At 40.3% G+C, this 25,297-nt stretch overlaps 1 protein-coding gene and 1 long non-coding RNA gene across 5 annotated transcripts in view; one reads left to right on the plus strand and one right to left on the minus strand.

Moving 5' to 3' along the window:
• On the minus strand, positions 1-25,297 carry LOC121918884. Of its 4 annotated transcripts, XR_006101337.1 has the most exons (8): positions 25,102-25,297; positions 24,442-24,542; positions 1,988-2,137; positions 1,743-1,878; positions 1,509-1,548; positions 1,361-1,410; positions 1,088-1,141; positions 1-911 (listed from the first exon to the last, which is right to left on the minus strand). It is a non-coding gene; the product is annotated as an uncharacterized LOC121918884 (long non-coding RNA). The 4 variants fall into 4 exon arrangements; XR_006101331.1 differs by lacking the exon at positions 1,509-1,548; XR_006101335.1 differs by lacking the exons at positions 1,509-1,548; positions 24,442-24,542; positions 25,102-25,297 and adding an exon at positions 19,510-19,558.
• The window catches only part of TTN (titin), a 333,475-nt gene continuing 319,367 nt past the window's right edge, over positions 11,190-25,297 (plus strand). Inside the window, 4 exon segments of the mRNA XM_042444851.1 lie at positions 11,190-11,390; positions 13,127-13,230; positions 22,249-22,452; positions 24,236-24,523. Of these exon segments, the coding sequence (XP_042300785.1) occupies positions 13,140-13,230; positions 22,249-22,452; positions 24,236-24,523 (583 nt within the window). The 5' untranslated portion in view covers positions 11,190-11,390; positions 13,127-13,139.

The raw sequence follows: 25,297 nt of genomic DNA on the forward strand, positions 1-25,297 counted from the left end.
CCGAGGCACCACTGTACATGATATTTCAGATTTTGCGCCTTATACATGCTATGTAAGTATGAAGATTGTTTACTTCATCTTTTGCAAGAGATTACATAAAGATTATTAGAGTTGTCCAATGTCCTTCAGAGTAATAACATGAAATTAAGAAAGGTTTGGAAGCGACTATAAATTTAAATAAGCTCCTTTTGCAGCATTTCAGCCTGAAAGCAACAAAATACTGAAAATATTCTACATTCTGAGATGTTATGCTGTTTTAAAGAATGCAAATGAATGCACATTAGATTTAGCAGTTGAATGCAAAAGACAACTTTGTGGTTTAACTTCTAATACTCAGTATTAACATACACTTAGGAGAGACTGGTTTTATGTCTGTTTTGCATAGCAGAGTCTTCCTAAGCAGAGAGGGCTTTAGGGAGAGAGGGGAGCTATATAGGAAGCAGCTGCCACCTTCCATTTTTAACCATGGCTAGTATGCTGCTGAAAGGAATTGGAGAAGAGAGAGGGACCTCTTTCTGTCTTAATAGAATTCTTTCCATCCAGGGAGACCAGATGTCTTAAGTGCAAAGGAGGACAAGGTACTGCAAAATGTAGGATGCTGAAGGAAAATGTAGGGCATTACAAAATAAAAGCTAAAAACATTAATATAAATATAAATTTATGCTTCTTGGTCATGGTCAAAATGGAAGACTTTTGGAATTCTTCCCAGAAGGAAGCTGGACATGTCCTGGAAAAGGAAGATGTCAGGTCACCCTGTTTCCACCACACAGGCAAAAGCTGAGTCTGCATTAGGATGAAGCGTGTCCTGATTTTGGCATGTTTATCATGTCTTTATTTGCAACAGGAGGCTGCCGCTGTTTCTTTGGAGATTTAAACATTGGATCTTTCTTTCCTGGTGGCTCAGAACTAATCTAAAATGAACAGAAAATAAAGCAAATAAAAATATGAACTCCAACAAGCAGAAAGCCTACCTCTACCCTATTATTACAGCCAAGAAAAGTTGACCCATTAGAGACATGGATATAAATAATTTCAAACCAAAATTATATTCAAGTATATGACATACAATAAAAATAATTACTTGTACCTCTGAGTCCATTTCTTTTCCAGTATTGGCTGGAATGTCACAGATAGGCTTGTGCTAAAAAAATGACAGGTTTTATACATTTACACACTTTTTAATTACAATATATACTTCTGATTAAGTAGACTTCATGTATAAGTCAAGATCTACTTTTGGGGCCAAAAATGTAGGTTTTTATATTATTTCTATTACTTGTGGATAAGTTAACGGGGAGTCCAGCCTGACCTCAGCTGGGATTTTCCCTAGCAAGAGAAATGATTAAGGATCTGTACTTACAATGTTCATTTTAATGTCAAGGCCACTATTTCCAAAAGTGGACGGTCCAGCTGTGATAGGAAAATACAATGTTTAATACTAACAGAAAAATAACATCTGTCGACAATTGATAACAAATGTTATTAGTCAATATTTGAAAAAAAACAACCTAATTCACTACAAGTTGACAGATTCAGGTCTGAATCATCCTGCAGATATTTGGAAAAACCGGAGAGAGAAAATACAGATGTGTGTTATCAGCCTTTACCTGAAAAAGAGCCCTCCCTCCAACCCATCTGCATTGGGAGAGAAGAACCACTGGACTTCATCTCCTTTCCCTCCACCATTCCCTTCTCCTTTCAGCTGAAGTGACTGAAATAAACCAGAAATAAAGAAAATTTACCGTCAGCTGAAACTGAATTTTTTCAAGCAAATCGGGTTGTTTTTTTTTGGATTTCCCAATAAACCATGTGTTTTTTCTCGAAGTTACTTCGTATCCTATCAAGTAATGAAAATTCCTCTGACATTGAGGTTGTTGGCTGGAAAATAGACATAAGACTTCATTTAAAAATCTTCCAGCTATCTGGGATAATAAACATGGCTTCAATTTATAAATACTCTTATCCTCTGGGGTTTTTAAAATGATACCTGTATTACAAGTGCCGTTAAGTCATGGATATCTTTGAGAACAGACGCTTCGTATCGTTCGTGAGAAAATGCATTCTCCTGTAGTTCGTCTTCTTTTGAATCAAGGCTTGATCTAATTTTCCTCAGAATTTGAAAAGTATTGTCTTGATTCTATAAAAAGAAATAAAAGATCGAATTATTTTATATCAGTTCCTATACATCTGAGCCAGAAAAGACAAAACCACATCGCCATCAATCAAGAAAAGCTAGGCTGCACCTTTCCAGGACTTCAGGTGCTCTACACCAGCTCCTCTGAAAGAAAGATTTCAAATGCTCTCTATCACCCACTTTTCTCTTTTATGATTTCCTATATGTTTGTTATAAGTGATGCACAAAATAATAATAAGAATACCCATACAGGTGCATGTCCCATTTTCACACCCCGGAAGCTGAAATGGGCACCACCTTGGACTTCAATCAAGTTTGAGCTGAAGCTCCAGCAAAATATTTTTTTTTCCAGAGACATTGCCTCTTTTTCTTGTCTATATTCCTTGTTTGTGTTCTTTATTTATGTTTCTGTTTATTTTCTGTCAACAACTGAGGTTTTTATAAGTAATTAATGCTAAAAGTGATAAAGTTCAATCATACATATTCTCAAATCAAATCACATCCCAAAACATAAGCCTACATATACATGCACAGATAATATCTCCCTTGTGCAAATCTGTTCCTTAAGTGGTTAAATTAAACCTTTATTAACTGGATGCAACTTGATTCACAGTCATTTAATAAGGGCATGAAGTGGCATTATCTCAGTGCTGAAATTTAAAGGTTAGGTAATAGTGATCCATAAAAAATTAAAAGTAAGCAATCATTTCTCCCTCTTCCTTTATGCAAAGACTTGTTAATGGTGAATTGTGAACTCTTTTCAAAATGACTCAACTAGTTTGATTTTAGATGCTAAATGGTATACAGTGGGCCTTTCCCAACTGCTGGGGTGTGCCTCCCAGTCCCCCCTGTAAATAGGGAAAACCTTGGGAGCACAAGACCATATTTGTCATTGACCCATAAAGTGTTCATGTTTGCATTAGTGTACCCGTAGGTGTGCACCACTGTTGGCTAATACGTGGTGGGGAGATCCATGGGAGTGCCAATCTGTGGATAGATGGCCCACCAATATGGTGGGTTCACTGGAATTAAGACAACTTTCTCAGAGGCAATTTGCCCAGAATTTTCATCTTTACTACAAATCTTCTTCTTTCACATCTGTGCCATTTCTACAATGAAAAGCATATTTTAAAGGTTGTAACAGTGACAGTTGGACAAAGAAGTAGATTTTTGCCAAGGTTTTTCCACCTTTCCCTTCAATCTCAGGATTGTGGCAACTAAGATTAATTTTGCTGCCATAATCAGTTTGAATTATCCCTTGCTCTCCTTGTTTTCCTCTCACTGGAGAAATTGGAAGATCAGTTTCTTTCCTCAGAAACAATACAAAGAATTTGTCCATCAGAAATATCTTTTTTTTTAATTTTATATTTAAAAATACTATTCTCATTAAAACAACAGTTTTATGAATGACTTTGATGGTATCCTCCACACAACTGAGATCATGTGGAGTTGAGAAGGAACTTACCACCTTCTCTACTTCTGATGTCATGTTCTTCACTCTCTTACCATGCACTCTCCTGGTCCATCAATTAGAGAAAATGCCTGTCAAGAAAGTTCTGCTCTGTCCCATGTGTGGGTTCTGCCTGTGACTGGAAACACCTGTGTGGGCGTGGCTCCCAAGCCCGCCGGAGGTACCCCAGGGGCTGACTCCATTCTGGTCCCAAACACAGTCCCAAATAATCTTTAGGCCCAGGGTACTTGCAACTCAAACACAACTTTATTAACCTTTTCCGGTCTACCAATGAACTCAAACCACTCTGACCCAGTTCACCTCACTGGCGTCAGTCTTCTCCGTGTTGGACGCTCACAGGGAGTGGTGGCGAGCCGGGCGGTAGTCGCTTACAGGGGGTTCTTCACGTCTACGGGGTTCTGGGCTGCAGTTGGGGTCAGGGTGGTGCCGCCGTTCTCTCTGGGCCCACCAAGACTCCTCCCCTCCTCCGGCTCCTTCAATCCCCAGCCCTATTTCCGGGTTCCACGGTTGCCCTCTGGCTCCTTCTCCTCTCCGAGGACAAGCCGGGTGAGTCGTTGACACGACCCCTACTCTCACCCTTCCCCCGGGAGTACCACCTTCTTGACTCCTCTGGTCTGTCCCAGGGTCGCTCCGTTCCTCTCCTTTCCCTCCTCCGTACCTCTCTCCGCGTCCCAATCTTCCGCCAATTCTCCTCCCCCCCTAGCGCCTCTCCCTTCCTACTTATGCCCACTCCAGCTGCCCTTCCCCGCCCCCAAGGTGTGGTCTCTAATTCCTCCCTTGGGTCCAGCTGAGTTTCTCCTTCCCATCTCCTCGCCCTCTCCTCCTCTGGGTCCTCACGCCCTTCTCCCGCCCGTTCAACCCGACCTTCTACCCTCTTCTCTCTACAACCTACAAGTGCATGGTTCCCCATCATAGCAGAAATCTCAGTATGCATGGAAGGCTTCTCTTATCTTTTCCTAGGTTACTTACAGGATTGCCTTCTCCTGTACAATCCACCCCATACACTCAGGTCTTCTGGGAAATGTTTGCGTCAACCGGCCAGTTTCCCAGAGGACTTTTGATCAATTTTTTTGTCTGCTGTCCCCAGACTGTGGAATAACCTGTCAGAAGAGATACGACAGCTAAAAATGCCGACTGCATTTAAAACAGCATTAAAGACATATCTCTTCCGTCAGGTGTACTCGGTCAGTTTTAAATCACGATTTTTAATCTGTACATGAACTCCTATGAATGGATTTTAAAGATTTTATAGTGTTGTATTTTAACTGTGGGTTTATTTGTTTTTAATTGTGTTTTGTATTTTGACATGCTGTACCCTGCCTTGAGGAGAGGCGGGGAAAAAGTCGTTGTTATCGTTGTTGTTATTTGCTCCCAGTGTGTGGCTGCTGTGAGCAACTGGCCTGGTCCCACTGTTCCCCTTCACAGGACTGAAGTGGCATGAAGGCCCCCAAATGGAATAGAAGCTGACTCTAAACACCCCACTGAAAAGACCTTTTCATTTACTTGTGTCCTGTCATTGCCAGCAGATATCAGCCCTCCATGCTCTGGTGCAAGTCATCAACTAATTTTAGCAGCAGCTTTATTTTAAGTTGAACTTAGGCTGTAGGACTAGCACTGTTGGCTTTGGCCACCCGCTGCTGACATAAACCAGCATTCAAGCAAAGGGGAGCTGCAATCCCATCTTGACAGGAGAAACAGCAATACTGTCACTGTTCTTAATGTCAGCAATTTGCTTCTATCTCTACATTTTTGACTTGTGTAGCAGAGGAATTTAAGTTGTCAGGCATTAACAGAGGAAGTCTGTAAAATTGGGGAGAAATGGTTTTCTGCTTCAAAGGATGGGATAGCAAATTCCCACCCTGTCATTGACTTGAGGTGACAAATGTAGATACATTTTACCCTCTTCTGAAGAAGACAACATAGTCTGAATCCGTACTGCAGAAATAATGCAGTTTGACACCACTTTAACTGCCATGGTTCAGTGCTATGAAATTCTGGAAATTGTAGTTGGTTGTGGCACCAGAGCTCTTTGACAGAGAATGTATAGTGTCACAAAACTACAATTCCCAGAATTTTGTAGCATTGAGACATTGTTTCTGCAGCACTGATGCAGCCATAGATAATTATGCCCAGTTTCAAACCTATACCTAAATCATTATTAATGTGTCTTTTTAAAATATTTGCATTGTGTCAGATTCTAATAGGGAAACAGGAGTAGTTTCAACATGTATTCCTATAGATTTATTGGACTATATTAAATCTTCACCTTTTAAAAAAATGATTGGATTCAAATCTTAATAATCAATTCTTTTTTCTTCTAGTTTTGATTTTTTTTTCATGATTTGACAGAAATACTTCTTTTAAAGTTAAAATGTATAATATTGGTTCTTGCTGATCAGTACAGTCGGGCCCTTGGAATCTGCTGGGGTTTGGGTCTAGGACTCCCCCTGGATATCAAAAGCCATGAATATCAAGATCCAAGTCTCATTAAATACAATGGTATAGTAAAATGGTGTCCCCTTATATAAAATGGCAAAATCAAGGTTTGCCTTTTGGAATTTATATTTTTTTGAATATTTTCAAGCCATGGTCAGTTGAATCTGTGGATACAGAGGACCAACTGTAGTTATGTTTTACAAAATGAAAAAAGGGGGACAGACTGACTATTGGATTTAAGGGTCTCTGTGAATGAAAATATCATGAATCATGCTAGCCAACAGTTATTTCCTTTATTAACCAGGGCAATCTGTTTCCTTAGGCCCGCTTTTCCCAGCTTGATAATATGTGGGTGTTTTTAACTTCAACTCCCCTCAGCCCCATCCAGCATGACCAATAGTTAGAATTCTGGGAGTTAGAGTCTATAACATCCATAACATCTTCAGGGCAGCAGACTGGGGAAGGCTGGCCTAGTAGTACAGTTTTATATTGGGGATACCCACCTTTATCACAGAAATCATAGGCTACTTTCGTGGTTGTTTTTGCTTTCCAAGAAAACAATTCAAAGGTTACCAAACATCTTTTAAGTCTCAGTGGAACAACACCGCAGTTATAAAGCATTTAAGCCCCACAGATTTCAGTATGAAACTACTTTCTGAGGATTTTCAAAGGGATAGCCGACTATGTTAGCATGTTGCAGCAGAAAAGGCAATCTTGTTGTTCCTTAAAAACTATTACATTTCTTATAACCTGGCTTTTCAGGGACTATAATCCACTTCATTTCTACTCTGGGAATCTTGAATTCAAGGCATGCTTCTGGCTGAACGTGGCCAAATAAATAAAATAAAAATCAAAAGTCAGAAGACTTTTTTTCCCTGAGAGAGCTTCTGAGTTGTTTTCTTTCTTTCACTCCCTTATAAAAAAAAGCCACTTTCCAAACTTTCTTTAAAAGTCTTTCACCATTAATACTTTAAAATTGTTTGCTGCCTTTCCAGCAATACATCTAGGACTTGTGGGGAATGCAAAAATAATAGTCAAGTTGTCAAAACCAATAAGTGCAAATAATGAAGATTAGGAAAAATGAAAAAAGGTGGGCTATTGCCACTAACAGTAAGCTCAACTCCAATTGTAGGAAATGTTTTCCTCTCACTGGAGAAATCTGAAGATCTGTTTCTTTCCCCAGAAACAATACAGAGAATTTGTCCATCAGAAATATCTTTTTTTTATACTTTAAAAATACTGTTCTCATTAAAACAATTCACACATCACAAACAAGAGAACAAAACCAACCAAACATATCACACCAAATAAAGCCACATGAGTACAAAACTAATATAAATTAGTCAATACTATTGAAAATGACTTCCTGCTTCCTACCCTCTGACTTACGTTTAATTTACTCATTTTTTCAGTTACCTTAAACAGTTTAATCTTGATATGTCCTTCTATTCATTGCTAAATAAAATAATTTTAGCACTCAGATCCAGCTTGTGTCTTCATTCCTCCTTTCTTGTTTAGATAATTTAACAATGCTTTCCATTCTTCTAAAAAAAATATTTATTGATTTTTCTTTTAACAACATTGTTAACTTACCCAGCTAATTGCAAAATTTTAAAAATCCAATTGTCTACTCAGGGTGTTTCCATAATTTTCCATTTTTGCATATAATTTATGCTATCCGCTGTAATCAAATAATGTACCAGTTTCTCAAATGGTTTTAAAGCACTATCTTCTCCATTTAAACCCAACAGATAAAAAAATCTTGTTTTAACATTAAATTTTTTGTTAAATATACTCTCTATTATTCTATGAATTTGTTTTCTTTCCTTTTGTTTTGTTTTGCTTCCTGGCTCATCCACCATAAATTATAATACAACGAATTCTTGAAGGACCTTTGCACACAGCTCTGTTTTCTGGTCCTTTAATGTGAGTCAAATGGACAAAACAATTTAAACTGAAGGTACCTAGATTAAAATTTATAGATTAAATGCAGTGTTTCAGGTTTTTTTTTTTTTGTATGATCAAACAGTTGGGCTTTATGCAACATCTTAATTAATTTGCCTCTATAAAATCATCTGGAAGAACGTGAATACGAGTATTAAAATATACCCAAGGAGTTGGATCAAATAGTGTCTTTCCCCTTTCTTGCTCCTCCAGAGCATGTCCAATGCTCCAGAGCATATTTAAATGGCTGCAAAGGACTCTATGGGGCTTTCTACATTGCCCTTTGGGACGTCCGGAGGACGTCCCATTTTTAAAAAGGGGCGTCTCTTTTAGACGCCCCTGTGCCTAGTACGGACTCTGTCCGTACAAGATGGCGCCGGCCCTTCTACATGGCCGGCGCCATCTTTACGTACTGGACGCTGAGCGTCCAGACGTGTCGCGGGCGTTGTGACGTAGCGAGCGCGCCCCTGGCGCCTCGCTACGTCGCAAACGCGACGGAAAAAGAAGCTCCATTTTGGAGCTTCTTTTTTCGGTTTGCGCGGGAGTCGGGCCGTCTAAAGGCTCCGGCTCCCCCGCGGACCTACTAGCGGCGGCGGCAGACCGCCGCAAAGCGGCGGTCTGTACCCCGCCTATGTGAATTGAGGAATTGGTGAAAATCCTCTTATGCCCTATATTTTGTTGTTGTTGTGTGCCTTCAAGTCATTTTTGAAATATGGAAATCCTGAGGTGAACCTATCATAGGGTTTTTTTTGGGAGGATTTGATCAGAGGGCTTCCTTTTGCTTTCCTCTGTTGCTTGAGAGAGTATGACTTGCCCAAGGCAACACAGTGGGTTTCCATGGCTAAGGGATTCAAACCCTGGTTTCCAGAGTTGTGATCCAACGCTCAAATCAGTACACCAGACTAGCTCATTTATTTATTTCTTCTGGCATTCTCTGAAGATGCCAGCCACAGATGCTGGCGAAACGTCAGAAAGAAACTCTGCTAGAACATGGCCACATAGCCCAAAAAACCTACAAAAATCTGGATGCCGGCCATGAAAGCCTTCGACTATTTATTTCTTTGTCTGCCTTTCTCCAGAATAGAATTCAAAGTGGCTCACAAAAATGCTAACAAGAGAAAGCTAAAACCTGATAAGAAGTTAAAACACATAGTTAAGCAAGCTATCATATTTAAATGCCATTAAAATTCAAAAAGGGTAAAAATGTTTTTTCAATTAAAAAAAAAGATACAGCACACACTCCATAAAAATAGCTCCCTGCAACCAGTTACTCATTAAATGTCTGTTTGATTAGAGAGGTCTTTGTCTATCAGCAAGAGGAGAAGAGAGCGTGGGCAAGCAAGCAGGGCCTCTCAGAGAAATTTTGCAAGGCTGCATTTGCCCCTGTCGCCTGTGGGAGTCCTTTCAAAATTTATGTCATCATGGCCTTCCTGGTTACTGTATCAATGCAAACTAAGATCAGCAACCAGATTCTGAAGTCTAAGGGCCTGAACAGACAGGCCAAAATAAAGCTGCTGCGGGTCACTTTGTTTAAAGTGTTTAAAAGCTACATGTGTCTTAAGAGGCCAGAAGCCACGCCAAAACCATGCTCCAGTCCTAAGGACTGGAGCGCAGCTCTGGCACAGCTTCTGGCCTCTTAAGATGCATGTGTCATTTAAACAGCATGCCTCCAAAGTGACCCAAAGCAGCTTTATTTTGGCTTGTCTGTTCAGGCCCTAAGTAAACACACACCATTTCCTAGGGTGAAATAATGTGTTTTGTAGTTATAATAGACAGGTTCTGGTAAAAAGCCAAGAAATTACTAGAAGAGCTACATGCATGCTAGCCTGTGTAAAATAAAGCAATGAAGGCGGGGAGGGGCTTGTTGGGGTTTTTTATAGAGATGGTGCTGCCAGAAATTCATGGGTCCCCACTTGGCTCCTGACTGATATATCAGCTGAATCCACCTCTATAGGCCCTGCAACCAAGCCTCCTGTATAAGGGAGTTCCAGCACTTGGGAGCAATCACAGAGACGGCCCTCTTCTGCGTACTCATCAGATGGGCCTGTGATGGTGGTGGGACCAAGTAAAAGTCCTCTCCCAAGGATTTGAATAATCTGGCAGGTTTGTATTTGGAGATATGATCTTTCAAATAATTTTTCAAATAATCTGGACCTAAGCCATATAGGTCAAGAACAATTCAATTTAAATTGATCCCGGAGACAAATTGGTAGCAAGTGAGTCTGTTTCAACAAGTGAGTTACATGTTCTCTGCAATGGGCCCCAGTCAGCATTCTGGCCACAGGTTTTTGACGTGCTGGAGTTTCTGAAGAGTTTCCTAATCAGCCTCACGTATTGTGAAGCCTTTACCAAAACCAATCTTCTTCCACAAACAGAACAGCATTGAAGCATTCACCTTTTGCAGAGAAGGAGAGGAAAATCTTCAACTTTGTACCTCTCTTTTTACAATTATAATCTTCGCAGTTTGAATTGTTTTATCATGATTGAGTCCAGACAACCGTCAGTGAGCAAGCAATATGGTTAGCATCATCCCAGATTATCAGAACAAACTAATCTCAACAAAAGACATGTTTTTTCATATTATAGCAGCCATAGCTGAACTATTTTCAGCAAAGAAGCCCCAGACTTTCTGAGATGTAACATTGAACAAGTACCCTTTGTTAGGCTTAAATAGAACACTCTACTGTTATAATAATACCATACAACATAAGATCACCTTTTCTTGACTCGTGAATTGATGGTTTGACAGTTGCTTTTTATAGCAACTGCTTTGTTGACAAGGAGGCAAATCTATGGTTTGACTTGACGGATCCTAACAAGGCCTATTAATGAATGGATAGTTCTTGGTTACCTAAATCTCTATTATCATTCCCCATTTTCCTTTTCTATGCTCCCAATTTTCTTATATCCTAAGGCATGAACTGTCTAATAACATCAGCTACAATGGTCACCTCCTACACAACTGTATTTTCTGTACCTGCTGGTCTCTTTCCCATAGCATGGGCTCTTGCAGTGCCAAAATTGGTGTTGTCAATCAGGCAAACAGGTGGCCAATGCCATAGCATGGATCCCTGTCTCCCTGGCCCTTTTTTTCCAGGAGGCCAATCAGAAATGACCCCGAGAGTGACAGAGGCAGACCTGTCAGCAGATCTGGGGTATAAAAAGTTAAACAACCCTGTTAGCACTTCTGAGCAGTCGTGCATTCCCAGCCTCGCCTCGGGTGTAGGGATTGCAGAGAAAAGCAAAACTACACCATCCCAGCTGTGTAGTTTTGTTTTTTTATGGTTAGAGGCTCAACCATTCTCATGGTGGGATTGTTTAAAATCATACTCTGGATAAGGACGTCGTTTAAAGAACTTCCGTTTGGGCTAAGCCCACTCCTGTTAGGCACTCTTGTGAAAACAGGTTAGTAAGATGTCTGTAATGATTGAGTTGTATTTCTTTGTGGTGTGGACTACGGGGACTTTTTGCATGCAACTAGGGGGTATTTAGTAGATGTAACAAGAAAAAGATGGTAAAATGTTGTGGTCCTTTGTGGCTCTTTTTAGAGTAATGACACCTTGTTGCCTTTGAATTTTAGGATGTTTGAAATACTGGGATAATAATTATTTAAATGTACTTGTGGGTGAGAATCTATTTCAAACAGTAGATCTTTTTTAAAAAACACTGTTCCAGTGTCTGGTTAACTTTTCATGTTTCCAGAGGGTGCTCAAGGTTATATTACTTACAGATAAACGGAGACGTTCCCAGAATAACTCTGACAAAAACGCACATGGTATGGGCTAGGCACTGATGACTTTTTAAGGGAATCAGCTGCTGGGGTATCCATTACTCTGCAGCTCTGTACCACTTGCCTGCTGTCAGTCAAAGCTAGGAGGGTTATTTTTGGAATGTGACATTTCAGAAGCATACCTTTGAAATACTAGTAATACAAAAGCCATATAAGATCACAATTTGGATAACAGGAGATTTTCTTTGTATCCTAAGGGTACTATCCAAATATCCATGAAATACAATTAAAATAATGCTGGACTTTGGTTTTGATAGTGTTTTCTTTAATTTTATTTTGCTAGAAATTGATAATGCAAGGAGTCCAATTTAGATTTTAAATCTCATGCAATATTCTGAGTTGGAAACGAGGCATTGAAATAAAAACATGTAAAACAATTCACTAGGTGAATCTGAAACTGGATAATTATATGAAAAAGAAGAAAAAGAATTCATATTGGATCCCCCTTTTTTATTTTTAGACAATACAGTGGTTTATCCTTCCCACTAAAATTCAGTTTCTTATTCTGACATGATTAGGGTCCATTCTCTCAAATCACCACCAACAACAAAAAATACATCACTCATAAAACATAACAGGAATCTGGACTCCTTTGGGTCTCTCTGTCCTACAGTCCATGACCCATGACACTTATGATAAACATCAAGGATGTCTGACAGTTTGAGAAGTCAAATTAATATAGTGGGATGTTATAACAACAAGATGATAGGTACTAAAGTATTAAGTAAGTGAGTTCTATCATTATTTTAAGAATTTCTAAGAGTCTTGTCATTATTTTAACAATATTTCAAAACTGCAGTGACTTTTATCATTATTTTAAGAATCTGTACTTTCCCCACATGGGTTGGCAAGGACTGAAGGCATTGTGTTCCTCTAACAAACAATTTCAACAAGAAGGGAGGGGGAGTCTTTCCAGATTTTGCATGTTCCTGCAGTTGTTCAAACCATCAATGTCAGTTGTTATCTAATAGCCTGTCTCACGTTTCAAAGCTGGCTCCCCACCCCACCAAACCTACCCCACCCCAACCTAGATTCAGTGTACTACTTGTGCCTTTGACTTTACATTTTGCATTTTCCTCCTGTCTTTCATATTAAGGGAAAACTGCATATTTTATAATACTATATTACTTAAAGACAGTGAGTACTATAGAACTGCACTGTTCTCCCTAAAATATTGGTTTTAGAACTATTAACCCAAGCAAAAGTCACAGTCCAGTGTAATTACAGTAATTACAATTAACCACTCCATCTGAAGTACAAGGGGGAAAGTCACTTGGCTTTAGTATGTTAATGGGTTTAAACAGACTGGCATCTCACATCTCACAATTTTCATTTACATCTTTCTTTTCAGAGTGCCAGTAAAGATGACGACGAAAGCACCAACATTTACGCAGCCGTTACAAAGTGTTGTGGCACTGGAGGGTAGTGCCGCAACCTTTGAGGCTCATATTAGTGGTAAGGCTTTCATCTGTTTCTTCCCTCATCTGTTCCATCTGTTTTGCCAATATCTCCAGATTCGTCTTATTGGGAAGTTGTATTGGGAACAAGTACTGTTGTAGCAGTGTTTTCAGTGCCTCACATAATTTAGGGACAAATCAGTAAAAGCAACTGAAGGGAGGGTGAAACCTCCTCCTTCTGCTCTTCTGGACATTATAGTGGAGTGCAAAGAAGCAGAAGCAGCAGTGGCAGAAAGTTTTTCCTTGCAACAGCTTATCAGAGCGTCCATGAGACAGCTTTCTATCCTCTAATCTCCAGTCATGATCAAAGATAACAGCAGAAGATGCCTGTAGTGTCTTCATTGGGTGTCTTCCTGTGGGCCACAGGTAGCCTGAAGGACTAGAGAGTCCCCATCTATATTCTAAAAACACCACACAGGTTGCATCTACTAATGCAGTTGATACCACTTTAACTGCCATTGCTCCATTTTACAGAATCTTAGGATTTGTAGTTTTGTGAGGCACCAGCACTCTTTGTCAGAGAAGGCTAAAGACTTTGTAAAAGTACAAATCTCAGGATTCCATAAGATGGAGCTACAGCACTTAAAGTTGTGTCAAACTGCATTATTTCTACAATGTAGATGCATCCAAAATCCCCACTTAAGTTGTCAATATATAGCAAGTGTGTAACATTAGTACATTAACTCTGAACATAAGGTCAGGACATATCGATGCCCTACATTTTTTTAAAATGACAATATTAAAGTTTTTATTTGCCACTTTGGCAATGCCAAGCCAATATAAGCAGGCTGCATAGCTCTGAGTGGCTAAAAATGCCAGAACTATATTCTAAACCACAGGGGACAAAGTATATTTGCGGGGGGAGGGGGGGCACTGCAAAAACTGCTTGTCATTCCATATGGGTGTGTGTGTGCACATGCACATAAGTCTCTTTGAGAAGTCTTGGTGAACACTGGGAAATATTTGTGCAATTGTGCATTTTAAACATTTTAATAATTCATCTCATTTGTAACCCATCCTTCCTCCTTGAAGCTCAGGATAACATACATAGTTTGGGGCTATTTTACTTAGGGCAGCATGCGTATACTGGTAAACCATGAGTACTTACAATATTGTGCTGTTATATTCAAATGGAATATATATTAAAACAAGCTATTGGAATATATATTAAAACAAACAATTTCCAAAGGATTTCACGACTCCTCTAAAGTTGTCTAAAGTTCAGCAGATGTAATGTGATCTACAAACCTTTTAGCAGAGTGGGTATACCTAAGCCTGAATTATTGACAGATTCAGATGGGAGTAAGTCCCATTGAATAGTTAGGAATTTCCTTTTGAGTAAATGTATTTAGAGTAGCACTGTAAGAATGTGGTCTCATTAATAATTTAGCCATGAAGCAACACAAAAACAGCCTAGCCTTTTATGGCATCCATTAACTTAAACCTTTGTGAGTTAGACAAGGCCACGTGGCCTAAGGGTTACAGTTCAACAAGAACCAGGAAACCTGGCTTCATATCCCCATTCAAACATAAATGAGTGCATTTTGGCTATTACTCTTTTTCTCCCTCCACCTATCTGAGAGGATAAATCTGTAAGGATAAAATGGGGTTTGACCATCTATGATGACTTGGAGCTAGTCTACATGTTTAAAATGCTCCTCATTCTAATCAAATAGAATGTGATCTGGCCACAGATGATTTGCAGGCATTTGGGGACCCCCTCTGGAAAAATTCCTTACATTTTGCTGAAAAAGGCTTCACAATTTTTACTGGAGTATCTGCTGAAATCCCCCAAAATTAGCATTATAGCACGTGTGGCCATCCATCTGCTTCACATGCAGATAGATTCAAATTTGTGTAGGGAATGAAGACCATTAACAGTCAGTGCAAAAATGTGCACCAATTTGCATAATACACTTTCATGCAGATTAGTCCTTGTGTGCCTTGAGATAAAAATAAGTATAAATATAACAAAATAAGCTTGCTGGATCTGGATGCTGGGAAGCCAGGTGTAACATGACCCTAGTTGTAGGTGATCAGTGGTGTGACAAAACCTCTTTTTAGTGTTCCCAAGCATATGCGAGTTATTAGTACCTTGAAGTAACTGGAAGTCACCAGAGGCTGGAATAAAAATTAGATGTTGTAGGCCCCAAGCCAAATTTGATCCCCTAAGGGGAGGCCATCTCTGCTCATTCTCCCATTAGATACACAATGGGTAAAAGAAGCAATTGCAGGGAGCAGCATCTATGGGAAACATGATGTACCAGCAGGGCAGTAACTGGGGTTGTAGTACTCAACCTCCTTGCCAAATCTCCAAGCAATTGTACAGCAAATCTACTTGCTGAGAGGATAGCCTGTTTCTGCAGGTGCTATGTGTTAAAACAGCTAGTGCAAATCAGTACTTAATTGGTTTAAATGAAAGTAGCTAGGCTGGTTTGTGGACCACAACTATAAAGTTCAGTCTTAAAGATATAATCCAATAGGTATTCATATTATCCCTTAGGTAATATTCAGCAGGAGCCACAATTTGAAATGTATATCCGTGGTGAACAGTTAATATTTGGGACAACTCCTCCCAAGATCCTGTGTTCATGTTGGCTGGGGGATTCAATAGGAGTACAAAAAAGTAACTTTTACAAGCACTTATGACCTTATTTCCATGTGGTGCTTCATGGTAGTTTCAAGATGGTAGTATGGCCTATTTTAGATGTGGTTTAAACACTGCCAGGCAAAATGAGATCATGGTACAGCTTATAACCACATGTTTTTAAGATGATGGATACTGAGTGCAATATGGGAAGAAATATGTCATGGCTCAGAATACAGAGCAGAAGTAAATCAGGCTCATAAGCATGATATGCCATAAATGTGTGCGCACACACACAATCAATCAATCAGTCTAGGAATTAGCAATGACATATGGAGATTGAGCACATTTTAAAATTAATTTCAGCTACTTTAAAAACTATTTTACATATATGTAGGGGTTGGCATGTGCACACACTCACACAGAGCGAGTTAATTTTACATATTTTTATGAAAAGCAAACATTAAAAGACAGAAAACAAGACCAAAATGTGGCTCTTGAGAAAATGGCCAACATGAAAAATGCCCTCTGGCTCTGGCATTTGCCCAACCCAGAATTAGAACATGACTGAGCAGGCAAGCAATGAAATATTCCAACCAGGAATATATGGCCAAGGAACATCAGAGTGGTCAAGATGGCAAAAATTATTAATGAGGAAGAACATGTAAGCTAGGAGAGGCTGCAGCAGTTTGCTTTTTTCTGAACCCACTGGAAAGAGCAAGATTCTATCCCCTCTCTCTTCTTCCCCCTGCTGAGTTGAGTACAAGTTACATTTGCAGTTTGACTCAGCATGCAGCAAATGAAATAAGCTGAGGACAAAGGGTGAAAGTGAGAGAGGAAAGAGAAACTGGGACATTTTAAAAGCAGCTGCAAAAATGGGACGAGAGAGAATTAATTGAGACTGTCCCCAGGGACGTAGCCAGGATTTTGGGAAGGGGGGGGTCCAAACTAAGTGCCACCATTTTGAGAGGCTAAGAGCCCCCCCCCCCCGACACAAAAAGGGGGTTGAGCGTTTACATTAGAATGGCACCACTTGAACTTCCGTTATGGCTCCGTGCTGCTATGGAATCTTGGGATTTGTAGTTTTGAGAAGCTATTTGGCCTTCTCTGTCAGGTGCCACAACAAACTACAAGTCCCAGCATTCCACAATATGGTGCCAAGGGCAGCTAAAGTGGCATCAAACTGGATTATTTTTTTAAGTGCAGATGCAAACTGAGTCCTTCCTCTGAAGGCGTTTACATCAGATAAATTCAGCTCGATAAATCAAAGCGCAGCTGTTCAAGCAATGAGCGGCAGCCACTCTGTTCATGCTCAGAGACACTCTGCTCATGCTTTGAGACACTGCATTCCAACTTCTGAGCTGAGCTAAGAACCCAGGCTGCATCCACACAACATTTCATTCCCACTTCCAAGAGGGATTTTTAATTCCAACACACACACACACACTCTACATACACACATGCACACAATTTTTAATTCCAAGACTCATCTATCTGTCTGTCTGTCTGTCTGTCATAATTTTAAATTCCAAGACATTATACCAGGGGTAGGCAACCTTTTTGAGCCGGGGGCCGGGTTGCTGTCCCTCGGACAACTGGGGGGCCGAAACAGTGGGGTGGAGCTTCCACCCTCTGGGGGCGGGGCCACATGCTGGGGGTGGAGCTTCCACCCTCTGGGGGCAGGGCCACATGCTGGGGGTGGAGCTTCCACCCTCCAGGGGTGGGGCCGCATGCTCCGCCCCCGGAGTGATGATGATGATGATAATAATAATAATAATAATAATAATAATAATAAATAATAACGGTTACTAGCATGGAAACTACTAAAATGCAATTCAAAATAGAAGGGAAAAAGCATGCACCACTGTCTCATCTCAGAGAAGCACAAGGAGCAGAAAGGAGTTTTTGCAATGAAACCACCATGGGCAAATAATTAATAATAATAACATTAACAAGTTACTACTAAAATGCAATTCAGAATAGAAGGGAAAAAGCATGCTCCACTGTCTCATCTCAGAGAAGCACAAGGAGCAGAAAGGAGTTTTTGCAATAAAACCACCAAGGGAAATAAATAAATAATAATAACTACTAAAATGCAGTTCAGAACAGAAGGCTAACCCCCCTCCCCTAAGGAAGCAACCAACCTCTCTCTGGCTTGCTCTTGTGGCCGGCTGGCTCCTCCTTCTTCCTCCTCCTCCTTTCCCTGCTCTGCTATTCATAAGGAGGAGGAGGACAGAGGGCAAGGTGGAGCCTGATGCAGGCCTGCTGCAGCCCCTGGAGCCCTGTTGGAGTGCTTGAGGGGCTGCACCAGGCCTCCTAATGGGCGCCGCCATTTTGTTTTTCAAAATGGCGGCCAAAATCTCGCGCGACCTTTGCCATCCTGAGGTCACACGAGACTTCGGCCGCCATTTTGAAAAACAAAATGGCGGTCGGAACGGCGGGAAAACGGAGGAAATCGGCGGCAATCGGCGGCAGGACTGCGCAGGGGCCGGCAGGGAGGCCTTGGCGGGCCGCATCCGGCCCGCGGGCCGCAGGTTGCCGACCCCTGCATTATACCTTCCTTTCTTTTTATAAAAAACAAACCCCTTTAAGAGAATCCTATTTTGAGAGAAAGGCAGGGTATAAAATCAATCAATACAAAATTATTGTGCAATAGTCCATCAGTGCATGGCTTGCATTATAAGACTTTATAACTTTAAAATGTTATACATTTAAAAACTATTAAAATCACAGTAGGCTCAGAGTGCTACAGAATCATGGAATCATAGAGTTAGAAGAGACCCCTAGAAGGGCCCTGATCCAGTCCAACCCCATTCTGCCATGCAGGAACTCCCAGTCAAAGCATCCTCAACAAATTATGTAATGGAGGTGTCCATCTACATTGTAGAAAGATATACTATAGATTAATGCTATGGAAAATCACCACCTTGAGTCTGTATATAGGGAGAAAGGCGGGATTTAAGAAAATAACAACAACAACAACAACATCTGGGTATTGTAGTTTTGTGAGACATTTAGCCTTCTTTGTCAGAGAGCTCTGGTGCCACTGATAGAGACACCCGCTACACCACAACATACTACAAATCCCAGGATTTTCCATAGCATTAAAGTGGTGTTGAACTGGATTATTTTTGCAGTGTGCACCTTATTAGACTGCAGTTCCCAGCAGTCTGTGGTGCTGCTGGATGATGGGCCCTGCAGTCTAGCATTGCCTGGAGCAGAGCCATAGGACTCCAGAGCCCCAATTCATCCTCTGGCAGCATTTTGGGGAAACTCCTTTAAAAAGGCAAAAATAAGGAAAATAAAAACTCCTTGCAAAGTAAAACCCAGAGGTCTTCCAATGGACTTTGCTTCCAAGGCAGGAGGGCAGAGAGGCCAAGATCTTTAGATTGAGTCCTTAGGTTAATTAATTAATCCTAGAATCCTAGAGTTGGAAGAGACCCCAAGAAGGGCCCTGATCCAGTCCAACCCCATTCTGCCATGCAGGAACTCTCCATCAAAGCATCCCCATTGATATGCTGAAAAGGGCCCAGCTAAGTGTAGTTTATTTTATTTTTCTTTTAAAAATGAGAAAAAAACAAGGCTGGAAGGAGCAGAAAAGGGCCAAGCCTAGATATCTGGACCCCAGAACATGCTAACTCCCAGAATTCCATAGCCAAGAGCCACAAAAGAGTTAAATCGCTGCCAAACCTGATTATTTCTTGAGTGTGGATGCAGCCTGATGCAGCTTCCTGTCCCTCCCTCGCTCGCTCCCTCTCCTCCAGGGCTTTTTGGCCCCTCCCCTCAGGCCCCGCAACAGAAGTTTAGGGGCGGCACTTGGGCTCCTCCTGGCTTTGCCAGGGCCGGCAGGAGAGCCTCCTCACCCTCCCATTCTCCCTCCCCTCCTCTCTCTCAGCCTCCCTGCTCCCAGTGAATTTTCCCCTCTAGTCCTCTGTGCTTTTGATGGAGGGGACGGAGGAGTTTTAAAGTGCCCCCCTTGATTCACCTCTGGAAGACTTTTATTTTGGCAAAAGCACAAGGGAGGAGGGGGGGAGGAGGAGGGGGGGAGGAGTGGAAGCCAGACTGACTCCTATGGAAACGAAAGGGAAAGAGCTTGCTTTGTCGGAGCTCCGTGGTTTTAATGGAGAGGAGGAGGGGGGGGAGGAAGGAGCTTGAATGCCCCCAGACCTGAAGGGGGGGACCAGACCCCCCAAACCCCCCCTGGCTACGTCCTTGCTGTCCCTGCCTAACGTGGACTGTGGGAGGATATGCTTGTGTGTCAGTTACATCCTGAATCCAAATGCCTGAATGGATTTAGCGAAAGGCGTCATTTCTGAAACAGTCTGTTTGGTCCAAAACACACTGCAGAAATAATCCAGTTTGAGGCCACTTTAATTGCTCTGGCTCTGTGCTAGGGAATTCTGGGAACTGCAGTTTTGTGAGACATTTAGCCTTCTCTGTTAGAGAGCTCAGATGCCACAATAAATTACAATTCCCAGGATTCTCTAGCACTGAGCCAAAGCAGTTAAAGCAGGCTCAAACTGGATTATTTCTGTTGTGTATTTTGCACCTTTGTAATTTCAGGTCTTAGTACATAGTAATCTTATTGTAAAACTGGCCCATCTTGCGAGATGTTATGAACCCCTTCTTCCCCAAACCTCCTTAGAAATTCAGATAGATCTGGCAATGATTCTATACACACTTGATCTTAGCCAAGTATTTGGGCTTTCAAAAAATGCACCAAAACCCATGAACAGTTTTTATCTCTTGATATCTGACCTTCTAAATCACAAGAAACGTAACTTTTACTTATGTGTTTACATTTTTTTTAAAAAAACTAGTCATTGTCCATTTAAAATTATACACACAATCAAATATTACAGTTGCAACTACATTTTAAAGAAATCCTTTGAAATATAACCCTTTGGTCTATAAAATAAAAATAATAATGCACGGCTTAATATTTATACATCACTTTTCTGCATCATCAAATCTCTTGCTTTAGTTCATAACTCCTGTGACAATGTTGTAATTTAGGACAAATTCTGTCCTTTTATTACAGTAGCTGGAGTTGGGAGCTGTTTCTTTAAGATCACCTTGTCTGTTGATGCTTAGGCTAAGCTTTGAAACAGGAACTTTCAGTGCAAAGGCTGTGTGAATTTAATCAGTGTGGAAGATATGGAGCTTCCTAAGAGTACAATGACTTTGTATGATATGGCCTGAATTCAAGTTAATGTACCTGGCTTATTCAAATGATTCTTTTCTAAAGAATAAGCAAACAAAATGTACATGCCACGTAGAAAAATTCTTGTCCCTTATTTCAGCTCTTCCTTCTATTTTAAGCTTAGATAGAAATAACTGGGTTTTGAAAGATTAGAAGGCGAAATCAGATTACTATGTGATGGATTCAACTACATAGGCAGCGGACATGCATCTCATCATGTCGTTGCAATCAGACTTGTTGTGGGGAGAAGTTTGGTTAAGAAAATAAGAGTGGCCTTGTTCTGTCAGACCAAAGACCCATCTAATTCACCATTCTTTTCCCACAGTGGGGCCAACCAAATGCTTATGGGAAGTCTTTGAGCAGGACATGAATTCAGGCACACCTTCCCACTCATGTTATTCAGCAACCGATATTAACAGGCATGCTGCCCCCACATACTGAAGGGAGTAAATACAACCATGAGTAGTAGCCATAGCTCCCATGAATCCATGATGGCAGCACAATACCTTGTTCCATCATCTTGCTGTATGGTGTGTGAAAAAGCACTTCCCTACACTGTAAAAAATTGTGTGGATAACCTTGGGATTTCATTTCCAGCTCTTCAATAGTGCCATTCCTCCAGTTTGGAGAAATACCTTTGGAGCTATCAGTTGTCCCTTTTTTATATATATCCTAAACAATCTGGTGTAGTCTGAAAATCTGGTCACCCCATTGCTCATCCCTATCTTCAGATTACTAAATGATGAACAAGTTAAAAATAATTCCTCTTAATACAGATTCTTGGGGGACCTAACTTTTGATAGTCCTTCACTGTGACAACTACTAATTCATTCCAATTTTCTGCTTACTGTTTTTAAACAGTTACCAGTCCATAAAAAGGTTTCTTATAATATCTCATTATTATATCTCATCATATCTATTATATGAGATATAAGAGATATGATGGATAGTGTACATATTGTATATTATGTGTTATTTTTAAAAAATTAATAAAATATTTTTTAAAAGTTTTCTTCGATTATTATTTGCTCAGGAGGTTAGCAAATGTTATAAAACGAGATGTTCTGCAAAATGTATTGTTTTTGTGCAATAGAAACTGAGGGGCTTGACTATGGCTATATCATTTAGAAAACAGCTTTTCTATCTACATGAGTAACAAGCAAGAATATTTGCAATAACCACTGTTGCAGTTCACTAATTTTGTCTGATATTCTCTGTTGCTAAAGGTTTCCCAGTTCCTGAGGTGAGCTGGTATCGGGATGGCCAGGTTCTTTCTGCTGCAACTCTGCCCGGTGTGCAGATCTCGTTTAGTGATGGCCGCGCTAAACTTGTGATCTCCGCCGTGACAGCAGCTAACAGTGGAAGATATACCGTACAAGCCACCAATGGATCTGGACAAGCAACTAGTACTGCCGAACTACTCGTCACAGGTACATTGAGTTTAGAGAACTAGCCACAGTTTAGAGAACTAGCTTTTTCTTTTCTTTCGCCTTGGGGAAAACAACCGATAGATGTTATTATTGAAAAGAATAAATTGAAGAAGTGATAAAACGTTCCTACTCTGCATCTGATTGTTAGTCTCAATTAAAGTAGACCCACTGAATCAGAGAAAGTTATGTACAGTGGGTCCTTAGTATCCACTGAGATTTGCTACCAAAATCTATGGATACTCAAGTCACATTAAATACAATGGCGTAGTACATGGCCTATATAAAATGGCAAATTTTTTATATTTTAAAAAATATTTTCAAGCCATGGATGGTTGAATCCATAGATAAGGAATCCATAAGTACAAAGGATTGATTTAAGTGCTGACTTACCATGTTACCATTTATTCAATGGGTCTCTTCTAGTTTACTCTAAATCAAACAACTGAATTGATAGTACTGTCTTTAAGTAATCTAGTTTTCCTTCAAAAACTTACTGTATTCATGAAGACTGCTTCATGATTCTTGGTATATATATTTTTTCCCTCAGACCAGCCAAAGATAATGTATATGAGGTGAAGCAGAGGCCTTTTCATGCTGCTCCAACCATGCACAAGTAGTTCCATGAGACATATACTCACCCACACTCAAGATATTTAAAAGGGGATATAAATATCTAGGAGATTAAGCCTGTATTCGTAGATTACACTTTAGGATATATCTTCTGTATATTTTGTGTGAGCATGAGACTTGCGTGTATCAATTTTTCATCTGGCTATCTTCTGTTATTTTAAGGGAACATATTGTTATAATCCAAACATACAAACCCTTACTTTTTACTATATGGGAATTTAAATCCCATCTCTCAAATACACACACACACACACACATAGAGAGAGAGAGAATTTAAGATAAGATTTAACATGCTAGAAACTTCAATGACATGGGTGGAACTACACAAATGGATAACTCTGAAGGAAACACCCTTGTTTCTAATCCCATTAATAGAAGCTTATCTTTTTTTTTTCATGTGAATTGATCACTGTTGGTGCTCTGGCTGCTCACAAGTATGTCCTCTAATTAGGAGCATAATTCTTCTGAATTAGATCAATCACATCAACTTTCTATGTATTTATTTAGTCATATTTTTAAACCATCACCTTAAATGTCTTAGCGGTGCAATGTAGCATAAAACACAATTTAAAAAACAATATAAAAATGGCTAATATATGTCAGCGAGCAATGAGGATGGAGTTAATTAGCAACACTGGGGAGCTTGAGCGAAGAGACATGTCTTTAGAAGATGTCAAAAACATATCTGAAAAGGCTTCAGGGTGGTTGCTACAAGGAAGTATGATCTTAAGGTGAAATTTAAAATTCAAGATTCCTCTATTGGACCATTTGACAAAGATATTAAATGTACACATACCATAATATTTCTACAGATTTTAATGTTAGGAGTTATTTTTAGAAGAAATTGGCTTAATATCCAGCATTGTAATCATATAGTGGGTCTTTCTCCACTCACTCCTGCAGCTCTTGGTGCCACCTAAAAATCTGTTCTGGCAGATTTACAATCCAAAACAGATTTTGAGGGCATGCAGAATGGAAAAAGGAAGAATGCTCATCCTCTCATTTCTGCTGATAGATGAAACTGCTTCCATCAGCAGAAGAGCAGTGGTGGATTGTGGACATAAGGTTCTTTTATGAGGGGCAGTTTTTTGGTTGTTGTTGTTCTGGGGCTCTCTTACTTCAATATGCTTGTTCTTCTCATATTAATCCACAGCTGAAACAGCACCACCAAACTTTTCACAACGACTACAGAGCATGACTGCAAGACAAGGAAGTCAAGTTCGACTTGACGTGAGAGTGACTGGAATCCCTACACCTGTGGTGAAGTTTTATCGGGATGGAGCAGAAATTCAAAGCTCCCCCGATTTTCAAATTTTACACGAAGGAGACCTTTACAGTTTAATCATTGCAGAAGCTTACCCCGAAGACTCCGGAACCTATTCAGTAAATGCCACAAATAGCGTGGGACGAGCTACTTCAACAGCCGAACTTCTAGTTCAAGGTAATCGTACATCAAAAGTCTGTGAGCCATGAAAATATAATAAAAAGTACATTCAAATTGTGTCATCATGGCAGCAACCTTTACTATGATTACTGTTCTGTCAACAAATTCATCAATGTCATATCTCACAGGCATTTATATTTAGCTGTAAAATTTCACTCCAGAGTAAAACTCATCATAAATACTTCAGTGTGTGTGTGAAACTCCACTGGCATTTCTTCCCCATTAATATAAGATGAATGCTTGGCACCAATCATGCCTTTATGAGCCAAAAGTTATATCTGTGTTATTGGCTCCTTTTTTTATATAGAATCCATATATATATATATATATATATATATATATATATGCCAACAAAACAGTGGCTACATTCTTAACTGTAGGGTTTAGTCGTCTATGACTTGTAGTTTCCTAATGATTCTCTTAGGGTTTGTTTATATGGGTGATTTACCCCACATTTCACTGCGTTCTGTTTACATGATGCAGGGCCAGAACCCTGAATTGAGTCCAGACTATCTTCATGACATCCTCACTTGATTTGGGGCTTCCTCCCCCCAAGATGCATTTGAATAACTCACCTTTTGCTGCAGGTTTTTGGCTCTCTTTGCAGTGATGACGCTAGCTACCTTTCCACTCGCAGTCCCTGCAAGTTGCCCGGTGCCACTCCTGTGGCTTGAGTTGATCTGAGGTCAGAATGAGGCACCCAGCATTGATAGTGTAATTGGGTGCTTTGTTCTGACCTCAGCAGTGGCACCAGATGACGGAAAGGAACGC

This window comes from Sceloporus undulatus, chromosome 1 (assembly GCF_019175285.1).
Source record: "Sceloporus undulatus isolate JIND9_A2432 ecotype Alabama chromosome 1, SceUnd_v1.1, whole genome shotgun sequence".
NCBI classification, from domain to species: domain Eukaryota; kingdom Metazoa; phylum Chordata; class Lepidosauria; order Squamata; family Phrynosomatidae; genus Sceloporus; species Sceloporus undulatus.